At 40.5% G+C, this 17,310-nt stretch overlaps 1 protein-coding gene across 2 annotated transcripts in view; it reads right to left on the reverse strand.

Annotated features, from left to right (window-relative positions):
• The window catches only part of CTTNBP2 (cortactin binding protein 2), a 76,294-nt gene extending 59,368 nt beyond the window's left edge, over positions 1-16,926 (reverse strand). Inside the window, exons 1-2 of one of the 2 annotated variants that reach the window (XM_063155326.1) lie at positions 16,760-16,926; positions 4,467-4,574 (exon numbers count right to left, since the gene is read on the reverse strand). In XM_063155326.1, the coding sequence (XP_063011396.1) occupies positions 4,467-4,574; positions 16,760-16,906 (255 nt within the window). In that variant the 5' untranslated portion in view covers positions 16,907-16,926. Of the gene's footprint in view, positions 1-4,466; positions 4,575-16,229; positions 16,364-16,759 lie in introns of those variants that run through there. The other variant, XM_063155327.1, reaches the window with a different exon arrangement.
• Positions 16,927-17,310: the final 384 nt, after the last annotated feature.

A 17,310-nucleotide genomic window follows, 5' to 3' on the forward strand; every position in this document is an offset into this window, starting at 1 on the left:
AGGATTGGTGACTAAACTTGAATGTGAGTATGAGGTATTGTTACAGGATGCATTATTTGCTTCCTTTTGACCTATCTATTCCATTACATTAATATTTGTACCTCCATTAAAGAATTCTTCAAGAACTCATATATTTTTGCTAAGGCAAGTCACAAATTGTCTTACATGGATTTCTACTTGGAAATAATGCAGAAACTATGATTTATTTGTAGCTCCACTGATTAAAATGCATGCCTGACAAAATGTTTAGAATCAGGGAGATAAAATTCACCCAGAACTAGCTTCTACACCAGTGATTTTTTTCTTATTATCTTTTTATAAATTTAGGTAGTCTGACTCAAATTCTCTGAGCAGTCCAATTAGCAAAGTCTGACTTTCCCTAGCTCTGTACTCTACAATTCCTATACAGTGCTCAATAAAGGACAACACAAATCTCTGCCTTCCCTTTAACTAAGGCCCTAAAAACAGTACAAATTTTCTTACTCAGCTGCCTGGTTTTATGACACTACCTATTTTTGAAATGTTTAGCATTTTGTCAGATTTTAAAAAACTGGGTGAAAGATTAAACAGATGTTGGTACCAACATATATACAGAAAATAAGCTTTCATATCTTAGGAAGTTACAGTAAAAATTAAATATAGTAGGGTTTTCCAACACTGAAGAAACACCTATAACCAAGTTCACATTGCCATTCACATATTGTCTTCCTGACTCAGCCAAGCACATATACAGAATCTGTTGATTTGGAGCTCACTTAAGCTCAGAACAAAGCTCACTGATACTGCAGTCAATTTTAATTAACCAAAAATACATCCACTGTTGGTACTGGCAGTTATTTTAGATATTTTTTTAATTCACTAGTGATTTTTCTCAACAACCAAATAAAGTTCTAAATCCTTGCACTGTGGTATATTAAAAAAATCTATTATTGTAAAAATTTGTCCTTTTTTGTTTATATTAAATAACATATACCACAGAAGCAAGCATACATTTTCAATTTACCATTTACCACCTAATGAAATCTACATAAGCACATAAATGTATTTGTACAATAAACAGAAATCCCAACTGAATGTGGCTTTAAAATTTTAGATGAAAAACAACCTCCGAATGATTTAACTTTATGAGACATTTACTACAAAATGCAGTATTTAGTATTTACAGTCCTATTCTTGATAGCTATTACTACCACATCAATTCCTCACATGAGGGTCAATGCAGATAAAAAAGATCCTCTAGAAAATAAACAGCCACAGCAACCACTGTTTGTCTGGGGGAAAAAACCCAACAAATGAACATTGTATCTGAGATCACAGCTGTGGGAGTCAGAGCAGTACTGTGGTTATATGGCCACATTACCTGCACATTAGGAATAAATGATCCCCTTATTACAGGCAGACAGTTTATCTGGATAATTGAGACAGATGCAGGCAGCAGCTATAGTTAAGTCTTCCTCCATCGTTAACTATATGGACACTCAATAGCAATTAATCAGCAAGTTATTTCTCATTAATGGAATAATTTTAATGATTTAAATGGTAATCTAATTTTAATTGTAGCATAACCATGATCATGAAGCTACTAAAATACAGAAAATAGAGATTCAAAAACAGAGAAATCATGTTCATCACTTGGTGTAGTGGTTATACAAAATCAGAGCTCTAGTGAGAAAGATTTACACAAAGATCCTTTGAGATGAATCCTGATGCTCTTCTCCACAGTAAATTAAGTTATGACTTAGAGAATAAACATGGAAATTTGACTCTAAGCATTACTTTTCCAAGTCTGTTGGTTTTCAAAGGGCTGAACTTGTCCAGCAACTTAAACTGCCCTGATTAATAATTACTGTAACTATTTCACACAGGAATCAGTTACAAACAGATGACATCTGCATATTTGCTACAAATTTCTTCTTGAAGTTTTGGTTTTGTTTCAAAAGTGATCATCAAGGTATCTAAAATTTATATAAAATCCAATGGAAACTCTACAGCACATGATGAATAAAAGGCACAATAAAAAGCTTTAACTGTTATATGTGACACTGGGTTTGATTCTTTCTAATTTATCATGTGGTACAAATTCCATTACCTTAATAAAAATCAACACTCTACTAACTAAACTTATCTTCCCTCCCCATCCCAGCCCCCAGGATGTTTAATTTAACAAGATTTCTTCACATAATCTCAAACTGCTGGCCTTTCACTTAAGAGGAAAGGAAGAACACATTCTCTACTATACTGTTGGAAATTATCAGGCTCTGATCTATCATAGAAATTGGGCTTTGAAACAGCCCTGAGCTACTATTAGGATAACAGAAACCCCACAACAGGCCAACGTCTCCATCACACAAAAATACACTCACAAACCTTTACTAATTTTGAAACAGACCATCATCTCTTTTTGAAATGTTAGTCTTTTCCCTTATAGGAAAATAATTTCCTTCTTGCTTTAAGGATAGCAAACTATGTATACCTGTTTGTTGCAGCAAATCAAAGTATTAAATCTGACACAATTCCAATGGAATTTTCTTGTTACACACTTTTCTATTTGGCTAGCTAGTTGTTTTCGTGTGCTGCTCAGAGAATCCAGCTACTAATGCTGCTGACTTGTGGCTTCCCAAGAAGATCCATAAGTATCATGCTACAACATATCAGCCTACAGTTCTTCAGCAGGTACAGCTTCCAAGCTTCCCAGTACTGGTGCTGCTAACCAGGCAAGCTGCCAGGGAGATTTGAGTTATACACAGAGTTTGTTTAGAGAAACTGGAGATTGAGATACAGGAGAAAAAAACCCAAAAAACTACGAAACAAAAATATCCCATCCCCCCCAAATTTCAACATTTAAATACCTTATGTGAAATTGAACTATTTTTCATATTTATCTGTGTTCATCATCAAAACTCACTATATACATACTGGCCATTTCAGCAGGTGCATCTGAATTTGATATAGACTTTTTTCCTCCTGGGTCTGCACTGTTCTGAATACTTAATGTTTACTATCATTAAATGTTTACTGCATTTTCCCCTTTTTTTCTCCATTTTGATCCATTTCAATATATACTTTTTTATATGTAGCATAGTAGGTTGTTCCTGAATATTTACTAGAAAAAATGGACTGAATATTCTATTTTCATTCCTTCAAAGTTAGAAGAGAAAAAAAATAATTTCTGGATGTGCTGTGCACATTATTTTCACCTTACAAAACTTTACCTGGCAGACAGGGAAAATAAAATTCCTTGTCCAGGAAAATGAACCGTGAAATTGTGAAACAGCAAGATGAAAAGGCAGCACATTCCAACATAAGCATATAACTGAAGGCCAAACAAAAAAATAACTTCAAAGTGCAGTAATACTCCAGAAAAATATTGCTCCTAGTGTCTTATTGTCATTACAAAATGATAATTACATTTTAGAAGAGAGATTTATACCTATAATGCCTTCAGTTATTAATTCATGTATATCGATGTCAGCTACTTTAAAGCTCCATTTGCAACAGGTGATCTGAAGCCATCACAAAACAACTTAAAACTGAATAAAAATGCATTTAACTATGTTACTGTGATATTTCAAATGGGAAATGTTCCCAGTCTACTTGATAATCATTATACATACGACTAAAAATCAGCACTAGATGTATTTTATTACATTAAGGTTTAACTTTGCAATATTTTCAATACCTTGAAGAGTACAATTTCACCTTATTCAAGCATGAAGCTATAAATATTTTTAAACCATAGAATAATGTTTCTCACCCAAACCTGCAGTCTGTTTGGCAGCTCTGTTAAATTTTATTTTGTTCCAGATCAACATTAAAATCAATACGGTCATTTTAAAAAAATTGTATTTTAATTAGTTTTGTTTGTACATTTCCAAACTTAGTTCCAACTAAGTTGCCTTTCAGACTGCAATCTTCTGAAGCAGAAAACTAACCTTCACATGTGCCTAACAATAAAAATCTAACCAAATACTTGTATGTGCTGTTAAGAGCATGTATCTTGTATTTCACCTTATATTAAAAAAGGCAAGCAAACAAAAAAAGCTACAAAAATATTTGTCCCTACTTCCATCTCACTGAAAATGAGAGCACTGAATGGAGTGTATGAATAAATATAGCCCATCAGAACAAATTACAAATGGACCGAATTTTTCTTTGAAGTAATTCCTTCCTTTCACAAATAACAGACTTTAGAATATAAAGTAATTTAAAGAGCAAGCAATATCACAGGGTTTTCACTTATTTGTTTGAAGTTTTGTTGGTGTTTTAGACCAAACTTACACAGAAATATCAAATGGCAACAACTAAACAAGAACGTATTTTGTGATTATTGACATTCAGGAAACCAAAACTTTAAAAATCACAATTTACTCCTCCACTAACAATATTCTATGTACAGTACAAAGGAAGAGGCAAAAGAGAATTTCAAAAATAGCCTAAAAGCAAACCACAACAACGGAGTAACTTACCCGCAAGGCTTCGATCACAAGGTCTCGTGCTTCTAGCTCTCCTTCCATTACACTCAAAAGCATTCTCAGTTCTGGCTTGCTCAGGTTATCCACATCAAACTCTCTTGTCTGTAAGAAATAAAACACTGATGAGCACACTGACTACAATAGTTGCTGTAATTTACTGTAAAACACAGATGTGTCAGCATTCATCTACAGCTGTCAAAAGCTGGTGTCTTTATTTGTTCTATATAAAGTCAAAATTAATAGCAGATAGTCTGATTATTTTTTTAAGTACAGAAATTAAAGCTCTCCCATATTATATTGTTTCAAATTGTTGCAAAGGATCAGTCCTGCAATGTCTTGTGAATGATGAAGGTGAAATGGTAAAGCAGCTAACTTTGTGACTTTGTTCCCTTGTGCAGTTTCACAGAGGCTGAAACAATTGAAGAGATGTGAAACAGCACTACAGGGAGGAAGGCAAGAGAGGGGGAAAGGATCTTAACCACAGCACACCTAAGGCACCTGTGCAAACAGCTACCAAGTTACCACCACACACTGGGCCCAAGGTGAACTTCTGAAGAACAATTTGTGAAAAGACATGAAGTCTTATGTGCATGCTTTATTTGCAGTCTCATTTGTTTGGCTGGAGGGAACAGTTCAGGTTTAGGAGGCACTAACATTCTTAGCAGCAGTGTCTTTTCATTCCACAGTTAATAACAATGGTGTAGGTCTGACTGCCACCCTGGGCAAGACAGGAGAACGGGTTTATACTGATGAATAAAATCACTGAGCACATACTCAGTGTACACTGGGAATACCAGCACGGCCTCCGTAAAAACAAATTCACTTCACAAACTGTAGCAGTTCTGTAACAACATCAACAGGCACACGGTAAAGTGGATCCACTGGACACTGATGAATTTGAATTTTCCAGAAGCTTTGGACAAGGTTCTGCATCCCATATTATACAGAAACTCCTATCCAAATGTGTAAGAATAAAAGACACTTAATGGATAGGAAACAAACATCATGGGTAACAACCACGCTCCAAGATGGAAACAGGAAAGCAGGGGGCACCTCTGGGACCAGCCTTATTCAAGTTCTTCATAAATTGCCTGGAAAAAGGACAGAGAAGTGGCAGATACAGCTATTTCATGTGGAAGCTGGCACATAATTCTTCACTTACAGGTGAACAGCCTCCTTTTACTGCTATATAAACCCCTGGTAATCCCACATCTCAAGGACTGCATAAAGTCTTTATCTAAAAAGTATAGAATTGGCTAACCAAAAGAATGAAGAGAAAAGGAGTAAGTACTATATGGGAAAACATGACAAAGCTGGAAGTCTTGATTTTGGAGGTGTGATGAGGAAAATGTTATAATATTAACAAAATCACAAAGGTAGATAAAATTAATGTAATTCTGTTTTTCACCATCCACAATGCTAACACAAGTAGGCACTTAGTGAATTTAGAAGGGGATTAATTTCAGAGAGAGAAAAAAAAATTATTCCACGTGCTAGATTCAGCTGCCCAGATTGATTTTCAATATGCTATTATTTCCTGTAAGGTAAACACTAGACTCCTAGCTATGATCTAGATGTGTTAACTAGAAAGCCCTGCAAAGCAAACACTCAGCTATCTTCAGTGTGAAGTAATCTGTTGCTGTTACTGTGAAGTAATCACCAAATTAGGTGAGCAATGTATGTGGATATACTGTATTTTCTCCAAAGCACATACAATCTTAACATTCAGCTACTCAAAACTTAACTTCAGTAGAGAAAAATCCAATAAGGATTAAGGCAAGTACCATTTCTACTTTTTCAAGGCTAGAGGATGGCAGAACAGTTGTTCTTCCCTCAGGCTAGAAGGCCATAGATCTAAAATACCCAAAAGTTGGATCTGTGCTAGTATTAGTGTTACACTTTTACTTTGCAGTTAAAAGATGCAGAGGTGCACAAATGGCTAGAACTCTGTGCCAGAGCTTCAGCTGTTTACATGCACTATATGTTGGCTTGAGTTTCCTCATTCAGGCGAGTAACACGGATCAAGCTCCCTGCACAAGTGGGGCATCCCAGAGCACAGGGTTATGTCCAGACACATCCTGAATATCTCCACAGCCTCTCTGGGCAACCTGCTCCAGTGCTCACTCACCTGCACAGTAATGAAGTTCCTCCTCATACTCAGGTGGAACTTGCTGTGCACCACGTTCTGCCATTGCCTCTCCTGTGACCGCTTGGTACCACTGAGCACAGCCTGGGCTCCATCCCCTTGGCACCCTCCCTTCAGATGAGGCTGAGGATGAGGTTCCCTCGTTTGTCCTCATAAGAAATGCTCCAATCACCCTATTTCTATTAAGCATAACTGTTTTGAAGATGGGGCCATCCATTCCATCCAGAACTTTAGGCTGAACAACAGTTATCTTCTATTTTTGCTGCCTGGGTCAACTATTCCAGCAATCCAAAAAATAGCTCTTACTCTCCATACCAATGAATCATGAGAAACAACTGGTTTCTCTGAAGGCTTTTTTCCAATATATGCTGCAGCAGCCTCTCACAGTGCTCCTCACAATTCTATATAATGCTCATATAATGCTGATCTAAGGACACATATAAAATGAGAAGTCACTAAACTTTTACAGCTCCTCATGTAATCTAGTGTCAGTAGAGTAGATTTTACCTTCCTGGCTGCGGCAGTTTTCACACTTGGCACTTCTAATTACTAAATTTAATTCGGTCAGATACAAGGACCACTTATCTACCATCCTTCTTCTGCAAACCACTTCACAAAACCTAATACTTCAGGGATAGAAATTGGTTTCTTCATACCACTTCTTTTATAAGAAAGTCTCAATTTTTCAGATGGAAAACTAATACAGGGCTATTTTTTTTTTACATAGAAAGCAAGTAATAGCTGGGCACCCAAAAAAATACAGCACATGTATAAAGGCAGATCTTTGTCAAAAGACTGTCCCTCACAGGTGAAACATCTAATATCTGCAGTCTTTCCTGAGATATAAATGAAAATATTCTTAAAAAAAACATAGACATTCTTCAACATACTGCGGTGCAGTGATGAGATTTTTAACTAAGTGTCTGATTAAGCAATTACAAAAATTTTTTTCAAGTGTGCACCTTGAACTAGAACATAAAAAGACAGCAAAAACTAGCAGTTAAGTGTGCTTTTTAGTAATTAACGGTTAGATATAAATAAACACAAAGAAACTTTAACAGAAAGACATTCCAACAAGATAGTAAAATGATTTTTATATTTTTAATTTTAAAGACATGAAATAAGAACTAGCCAAACCACTTCATATCTAAATGACTCTAGCATATGAGGCTAAAAACCCACTTACCCAAGCATCTTGTCTCCAAAAGCAGCCAACAAGGGATGCCTTGAGATCAGGACTAGAACAAAACAAGCCCTTAATGATACTTCCCAGAAATAGTCTCTCAAGCTCCAGCAATTTTCAGCTTGTTCACCTTCTGAGCCAGAAATTGTCATTTTGTATATAGCAGCCGTCAGCTGACATATCTGTTGTGAACCTGCCCCCTTGCTCTTTGAATCTTTATGTAATTTTAGCATCCACAGCATTCCATAGCACAACTACACATTTTGTGTAGAATCACCACCTTTTTTGTCAGTTACTTCTGTCTGATGCCTTCTCATTTTAAAGTATGAAACTGTCCACAATCAACCAGAAGAGACACACAAACAGAAAAATTCTTTTTAGGATGAAAGATAATAACATCATTTTTCTGGTCTTGTTTATTAATAATTTTATGCTCATTGAGGCTTTTTTTCCTCACAACTTTATTTGACAAATTCTGAAATTGGAATGACTACTTTTTTTCCCGTACTTTAATGTCATCTTCAACTTGTTCACTATGGACAAGCAACATCAAATCCATTCACACAGGATAAGAAGGTGTATGGCAGTCACTGAAGATGCTACCATGTCTTCTCCCCATACACATCCCTGAATCAGCACTCACAGAGCTGCAACATAACCCAACTGGACCAAAATGCATAGTTTAAACATCTGAAATATTCCCAAGGACAGTTTAAAAACATCTTAAAGACCTGAATAGATAAAGCATATGATGAAATAAAACTATCCTCCCTCTTAAACACTCTGTGCCATCTTCTGTGCATCAAGATGTCAGTCATGGCAGGCCTGCCCCAAGTTCTTATTCAGATGCAGCACTGTTTGGCCAAGTCATAGAAAAAACTGCTGGTCAGATCTAGAGAAGTGTTCTTCCTAACATCTTCCAGTGAAGCACTAAGTCTTAGAACTCCAGAAAATAATGAATGCATTAGTACCTCATGACTTATGTGTCACCTGGGGTTTTGCTAGAGTACTTGTGGTAGAGTGCCAGGTTGTAAAAATTTAACCATCAACTTAACAACTATGTAACCAAGCCAGCCATTGTATTGGTTTTATACAGAGATATGGCAATACATTGCCCTAAAAGATATTTCATATATACAACCAAAACACAAGAGAACTTCTTCCTCTACCTCTTTCATATTTCAAAATGTTTGGTTTATTTGATCTATAAGAATAAAGTACCTGAAAAACACTACTTCAGTTCTTTCTGTCTCCAAAACTCCATGTTATTCTTCCAGATCAGTTTTGTCAGGGGTGTATGTTGCCTGCACCAACAACACAGCAAACTGCTAATTAGATAAACTCATCCAACTACCTGCATGTGTGTCACAAAAACCATACAGGCAAAATGATACCAGCATTGCTAAAGACTAAAATAAGCTCTGCCAAGCCAAAAGGAAGAAAAATCCATCAATTCTGAACAAGAGAAGGACTACTCAGAAGAGCAGTGATCAAATTGGAAAGGCATTTTCCAGCCTCCATTGCCTTTGGAAAAAATAGAAAGAAGATGAAATTGGAAGGTCACCATGAGGCACAGGAGTCTTTCTCACATGCAAAGCAATTTAGAGTAGAAATGGTAAAAGTCTTTACAGTTAAATGCATCACCCCACTCTGAAAAAGAAACCAAAACCACACAAACACCAAAAACCAAAACAAAAAAAAAACCCAGAAACATATGAGATTGGTAGTGCTAATAGTTTGGTTTTGCAGACATGGCCTGGTGGATAGCACTGGCAACCTCAGGAACTAAAGGTGCTGCTCATTCTGCTATTGCAGCAACTGTTCAAAACTCTGCTGCCTTCAGCCGAAGCTCAAAGAGATAGGTAAAGTATAAAAGCCACAACTTTGTACCTTCCCTAAACATAAAGGCAAAAAAAAAATTAGCTAATTGTGATTAATTAGGAATTAATCACAAATGATCATAGGAAACAAGCTCCTTCTTGCTCAGAAAGCTGTTTAAAAGATGGAGTAATAATCCAGGACTTGGGCAAGAAACCTGTGGAACATAATTGAGGGCTGGAAGGGTGGGAGTGGGGCAGGGAGAAGAATAAAAACAGTGTACAAGAAGACACATAGGGAAAAGCTGTATAAAGTAAAAGAAGAAGTATTCTCAGAAGGGAAGGGAAAGGTACATATCTACATTTATTACATATTTTAACTTGAGTTCTCATCAATACACAGAATCCTCTTGAGGATTCACATAGCAGACTTCCCAGATAAGGTTCTAAAAATTAAAAAGATTTGCTATTACTTATTAGGCTACACAAAATAAACTTCTAGTATAGTGATGGCCCCACATCTGCCAGACCCATGAAACAACTGCACCAGAGAAACACAACCGTGGCTTGTATGTTTTAAAACACCAAGTATGTTTCCCAGGTACAACTCATCTGATCAAGTATAAATACCTATTTTCACTAATTCTCTTTAGTTTCCCATAGAGAACTACTTATTATGATTTGAAATGTCCCAGGACTCAGAGACAGCTTTTCTGAGACAGGCAGATTTGATCCAGAACTTAGGAGAGTCATCCATGCCAACTGGACTAGCAGCAGAAGTCCAGCTGGGATGCCCCAGAGTACCCCTAGGGGCCACTAAAGGTGAAACCTAAAGGTGTGTGTCCTGTATGTGTGTATGTAAAGGAGGTTCCTAATGGTACCAGCTGTGCTAGCCAGGTACTTGAGGTCCTTTTATTTTCAATGGAGTAGAATCAGCCCAGTCAAACAAACAAAAAAGCTCTTCAGCTAACCACCAGCAGAACTATTTGCTCATGGCTCCACTGACTGTAATAGGATATTAAATATGGTGCATAAACATAGACACCTAAATTTAAATGTTTTGAACCCATTCACACCTCTACCCATACCTTCAAGAGCCAGCTGCCTAAGTCACTTCACTCAAAACCAGTGAAGTTCACAAACCTTTTTCTATAACAGGTTATTCCTTCTAGCCACTTACTTCACCAGCTATAAAAGGAAGTGGGTATGTGGTCAAATGAATCATAGCCCTTTTCTAATAAAGAAAACTGCAAACAGAGAGACTGCTAAAAGAAGTGGTTATAATATCCACACAGTACTCATGAATACTTCAGGGAAAACCACAGTTTATTGCTTTGCCTGTGGAAGGCCTGTTCTTTAGTCTGAAACTAGGGTAAGAATCTGTGATCCTCTTCTTCACTAGAAATTATCTGATGCAAAAATACATGCCCATTCCCCACCACATCCAAGGTGAACTTCAGAAGATATAACCTTTAGGAAATTTTCTTAGTAACAGAAACAGGTATGAAAGCAGAGAAATATCCTCCAAGGAAAAGCAATGTCATTGAATTTGCTCCCCAACTAATATGGAATTTTTTGCTGAAGAGAATATCATCTGCTGTTAACATTCAAGACTCATAAAATTTCATAGTCATACCTAAGGGATCATGAGGGTACTGTATATGCATTTAATTATAACATCCATTAGCTCAATGATTTTTATTGGATTGTTCACCACAAGAAGTTACCCACTTATTCTGCCCTCCTCAAGCACACCTCCCCAGCTTTCTGGGTTTATCAGAAGGTTTTCTTTAAACAGTGTGGGGGAGGTTTTGGTTAGCTATTGTGGGCTTTCCTGGCTTCAACCAACAGCAAAACTTTTAACAGTTTCAACATTAACCACAAATATACCTCAGAGCTGGGAAATTTGTTTTGGAAATAACAACAAAAAAACCCCAACCAACCAGCCCCCAACTCCTACAAAATTACTAAGACACTGACCTTTATACATACCCAGATATTGTCACAGCTGTTAAAACATTTCTGCAATCTATTAAAAGCTACAAAGATACTTTGCCATTTTTTAGTTCAGTGTAAGCTAGGTTCAGTGCAACTTAGGCTTCTATAAAGATTGAGGTCCACAAATCTTCTATAAACATGTTTAAATTCTTAGGTTTAATGTGCAATTTATGTTCAGCAAGTTGCTTCCAAATAAGTCACAATTAGTAATTACAGGTTAAATACAGGTATGGGTACACACTGTTGAAGCTATCTCTGTTGGCCAGAATTTTACACCTTACTTTGTGCTATGGGAGAACCAAAACAAGGCCCAAGAAAGCTTTAACTCATGTATCACTTGTACATACCAGTACATCTCCCCTAAGCCTCCTTGACAGCTTCTGGCTTATATGTTCAAGGATTATACAGCTGTTTTAAATCAATTGTTCCTTTTCCTGGGTAGGAGTAGGTGCACAACCAGACTGCAAACTGCTGTCTTCCTGAGATCTTTTCTTCCTGTCCCAGTTTCCAACTCTATTCTATCTCGTTATATCCCCTCTGAGGCCAAAACAATGCTCACACAAATGAAGTCAAAGCAGTAGGGGAAACAACAGAACTTACTGCATCCATCAGCTTTACACCTCCCATGTCCCTTTCACATATCTGGCTCAGAATTTTCACCTCTGCACTTCCCCTCTAATGACAGACAGTGTGACAGTCCACACTCAGAAGAGAAAGGAACATTTACAAAGTGGACTGCATTCAGTGGCTTTCTTTTCTCATCCCCAAAGATCTTCACAACACAGGAAGAGAAGACGTGCTGCAGGTTGTGGAGTAGAAGGCATAGAAAAGGCAGTGCTGTAGTTTGGAGAAGGGGGAGGAGAGAAAGAAAGGAGGATGGAAGTGTCACTGCAAGATGGATGGAGAGCAATGTCTCACCAGAGAGAAGCAGGAGCACTAGAACAGACAGAACTGTGCTGTCTCTGCATGTCACCTACACGCTGAAACACGATGGCATCACACACCTGACTAGGAGAAAATACCTCCTCTGAACGATAATGCAACACTGAAAACTTGTATTCAGATGATAACAGGGTTGCTAATGGTCCTTTTGTAAGTGACCTTTTTCTAGGATGTCATCTCTTGTAAGAGATATAGTCTTTGCTTTTCAAGGCTATGGTCTCATTTTCTACTACTTGCAGTAGTTTTCAGATAAGAATCTTTCCAACTGATCTAAATCAGCCAATATAATTGATATCATCAAGCCATAATTTAGCATTTCATTATATTGACCAGAATGGCAGTTCTACTACTAATATTCTTACAGATCAATAAATAGTGAATACACCAAGGTAGGCATAAAACACCCCACAATGTCACCACAAAGTATCATGGAATTTCTCTCGGTTTACTTTTTTTTTTTTTAGTATTGATGGTTTTTAATGTAGTGCAACTTTTTTGTACTGTTACATGACCCACAGCAACCCAGAGTGATCCTGTGGGGTATGCACACATTCTCAGTGCAATTTTGTAGCAACATCCTTACTCACTCTAGTGCAGTCAAGGTTGCACTCTATCAATATCCACTACGTGTACAGCTTTACAGACAGCTGAAGGTACTGTCTTTGAGGGGAAAATAACATTTATGCTTTTGATTACTGGTCAAGCAAAATCAAACCCCATAATTTTACTGAATAATTTCAACAGACTTCATGTTTGATATAACAGGCTTTTCATAGGCTTTGTTAAATCTACACTGAAGCTAAAGTGTGTGACAAGCCAACCCTCTCTGCACAGCAGGCTGATGTTCAATGTTTCAACAAAAAGACTGTCAAATTGGATTATTTCTTGCTATTATATAATCATTATTGGTAGACATTAGGCAGATGGAAGTCATTCAAAGATGTTTTAAAACACACACATATGTCTTCTCTCAATTCTAGTCCAAGCTGCATCAACACAATTTCAGTGACTTCAGTGCAATCATGCTGAGCAGGTATGAAAAAGGACCAGAACCACTCCCCTGCCATTCCTGCCTGTCATCCTTACCACCATAAAAATACCAGTATTTTGTGGGAATGAAGGGATGGGCTCACCAAATGCTGTGCTTTATCCTAGGAAACTCAGAATAACAAGATTATCAGTTTTGCTCCTAAATGTAACACACTATAGAACAGTCTAGGCTTTTCCAGTCAAATTCCCTGGTGAATGTAAAGCACTTCCCTTTCTTTTCTACAGTGCTTCTGAAAAGAGCAGAAAAACTCTTTATTTTCCAGTGATGCTATTGATAATGTATCAAGACACAAGAATAGACTTTAGTATCAAGAAACCCTATTGTGCTGTTCTTCTGCTTGCAGCATAAAACTTACACATTAACACATTACTAATACAAATACTGCTTCTTCAGAAAAAGCTCAGGAAAGCTCACAGCTTTTTACTGCACCATTTGTGCAATCAGAATTCTGAGAACTAGAAGGAAAAAAATATAAAACAGAACAAAACTAAAACCCAAAAAAAGCCCTAACCTAAAACTGTACTTAAAACAATATTTTGTTATAAGTTGAAGTTTAGTGTGACTTATAAAACAGTCATCTGAATCATTATGGTCATCCAAAAAGTAAGCCAGATGATCCAATTCATAATTCTGTATCTCTAGTTTAAAGACAGAAAATAAAGGCTATTCATACTAACCCTACAAAATAAATATTTAGGCATTATAAATGTATTGCTTTTTTAAAAAATAATTGCACAAAGGTTTTCTTTTTATTTTCCAAGAGAAAATTAATCAACAATAAAATATTTATACTGGTAAGGAAAAAACCATAAACCAAAAAATTAGTAACCGAAGATAAGTTAAAAAGGAAAGCAGTATTTAAAAATATTTTGTTATTGCTCAAGCATAGCTATCATTTTTGTTAGGGAGAAACACACAGTTTACATCCTATCATCTCTTCACTTTTAAAAACATATTTTAAAATGAGTGCACAGTGGAGAAATAGCCCTCCTACCTTTCACAATGAGAACACCAAATTGCATGAGTGGCTTATACTCCATTGCCTAACAGTGCAATACTGAAGTGCTATTTGATTACAGGCTACTTGTTTGATATTTTAAAACTGAAAATTAAGGCAGTATTAATATGAATATAGTAAAGAATTTAATATAAATAATTTTGATGAAAACCTGGGCTTTAAAGTATTTAAGCTTGTTTTTAGTAATTCTTACCTTAATATCCATTTTATCATTATGTCATTGTTTTAATAGACAGTGATGTTATAAATATGCACTGTGTTAGATTTGCTTTTTTAAAGGAAAACTGAATTTCCACAACACCGCAGATTTTAAGACACCAAGGACAATTATGTACACAGTTGGAACAAGGTTTCAGATAAGAACTAGTGCCTGTTTGGAAGTAAACAAGATAATAACAATAAAATGCTGGCAATAACCTAAATTTCAGAGAAATTAGTGCCCCTAGCTTCGGGAGTCATCGCCGTCAGGAACGATCCCGATCAGAACGGGCACCACCGCGGTCTTACCGCCCTCAACTTCGCATGTGGCTACGAGACCGAGCAGCCCCAGCCTGAGCCGGGAGCTGCGGCTGTCGGCCAGGCGAGTACCGAGGGCTGCTCCGCCCGGGAAGTGCCCAGACAGGCCGGACCACGGCAGGTCCGGGATGCAGCGGGAGAGGGAGAGCCGCCGGGCTGCCAGAGATCTGCCACAGCACGGGCGAGGAGGAGCCACGGCCCAGCAGAGGCGCAGACCGCCCGAGCAGACGAGCCTCGCAGCCTTGCCTGGGGGCGTGTGGAGCAGGAGAGAGGAGCCCAGGGCCGGCCCAGGGGAGCGCAGCCCCCCCCCGACACCGCTGTAACCATCGGCTGGCACCGCACCGCATCCCTCCCAGCTGCCTCACCCACCCGCAGAGAGGACACGCCAGCAGGGAGGGCGTTCTGCTCCGCTTCTGAGGATATCTGAAGCGGGGAGCCAGATCCTGCCCCTGGGGCGCGGGCCCTGGGAGCCGAGAGGTCTCCACACACCCGGGGCTCGGGACAGGGACTTGGGGCGGGGGAATAGGACGGTGCCTCTGCCCCGAAAACGCCTCACGAGCGGCAGGCGAAAGCCAAGCGCCTTGCGGGCCCGGCAAAGGGTTAAAGAGCAACATTTCCCCGCGCCCCGATCTGACAGGTCCCGCCGCCCCAGCCGCTGTCAGCACCTCAGCCCTCCCGGAGAGCCGGGGCGCAGCTCCCTCGCCGTGCGAAGCAGCGGGAAGGGCGGTGGGTGCGGGAGAGGCGAGACGGGGAGCGGAGCCCCCTCCATGCCCCTCACGGGCGCCGCACGCCGTTCCCCGCGCCGGAGCAGCGGGAGGAACAATGGGGGCGACAACCCACCGCCCCCGCTGAGGGAAGAGGGAGAGCCGCAGCAGACCCCGCGCCTCTCTCTGTTCTTGCCCGGGGCGGGACGGGGCTCGGCGGCGGCGGGTCCCACAGCGAACCCCGTCCCGCCCCGGGGGACAAGGAGGGCGGAGGGACGGAGCGGCGGAGGCAGGTCTCCGGGCACGGCTTCGTCCCAGCGCCATGGGGAAACCCTCCTCGCCGCGGCTGGATCGCACCCCCCTCTCCCGCCAGGCCGATTACCGCTGCCGTGGCCGCCGAGTCCTCCCGCCCGCCAGAGCCGGGCTCGCCGCTCGCTCCCTCCGTCGCCATCTTCCCGCTGTATCGGCTCCGGCGCGGAGCGCGGTGCGGAGCCGAGTGGCGGAGCCGCCGCCGCCAGGCGCTTAACCCGCTCCCCGCCGGCAGCGATCCCGCCGGCAGCGAGGGCGCTTAACCCCTGCGGCGCCGCGCAGGCGGGGCTGCCGAGCCGAACCGAGCCGCCCCCTGCGCCGGCAGAGGCGAGCGAGTGCCGCCGCCGGGCGCTCGGGCTTCCCCACCCACCCGCTCCCCGTGCTCCATACGGCGGCCCGGAGACAGGCGGAGGGGGAGCGGGACCTCGCCGCGGGCGGCCGGCGCGCAATGGTGGCGGAGGGGAGTGTCCCCGCTACCGCTACCCGGGCCCCACGCACGCATTGCTCTCCTCCCTATCCACCCCCGTGGTTTAGCAGCAGAAGAAGAAAAGGAAAGGTTGTGGTTGGGACGAAAAAATAGGGAGTTGCAGTGGGTTGGCTTACCTGATCCGTGAAACCTCTAAACCAACTGAAGTCTTTGAGGGAAGGGCAACGGTGTCTCTTCCTTGCTGGGGGTGCTGACTGGAGGAGTCGCCTCTCCCTCCCCCTCCCCTGTGGAGAGGTTTGGGGGAACACTCTGCTGCCAGCCATTGCTTGACTACCTTATTTTCAAGGCGTGTTTTCAGACCTTGTGTGAGGGTGGACACTCAGCCAGGCCCAGTGTTTTGGCACCTCTCAGATGCGGTGCTGGAGCCCATCCTGACCTGGGGCTGGGCTTTGCCATTCCAGTTGGGTACTGAAGCCAAATCCTGTTCAGGATTCCTTCCAAAGGAAGGTTTTGGCAACTGAGCTGAATGTTCCCTGCCCAGGAACATCCTGCACTGCCCCTCTCTAGGGGATGTTCCTCACGGTCTTGCTGTACTGCTTTGCCCCGGCAATGGGGACCTACACCAAAACAAATCTAAATGTACTGCCCTGTAGAACCAACTTATCTAATATAAGCTGAATTTGCAACACTGTTTACTCTGCAGCCACATAGAACTTCCACCAACAGC

This window comes from Melospiza melodia, chromosome 4 (genome assembly GCF_035770615.1).
Source record: "Melospiza melodia melodia isolate bMelMel2 chromosome 4, bMelMel2.pri, whole genome shotgun sequence".
Taxonomy (NCBI): domain Eukaryota; kingdom Metazoa; phylum Chordata; class Aves; order Passeriformes; family Passerellidae; genus Melospiza; species Melospiza melodia.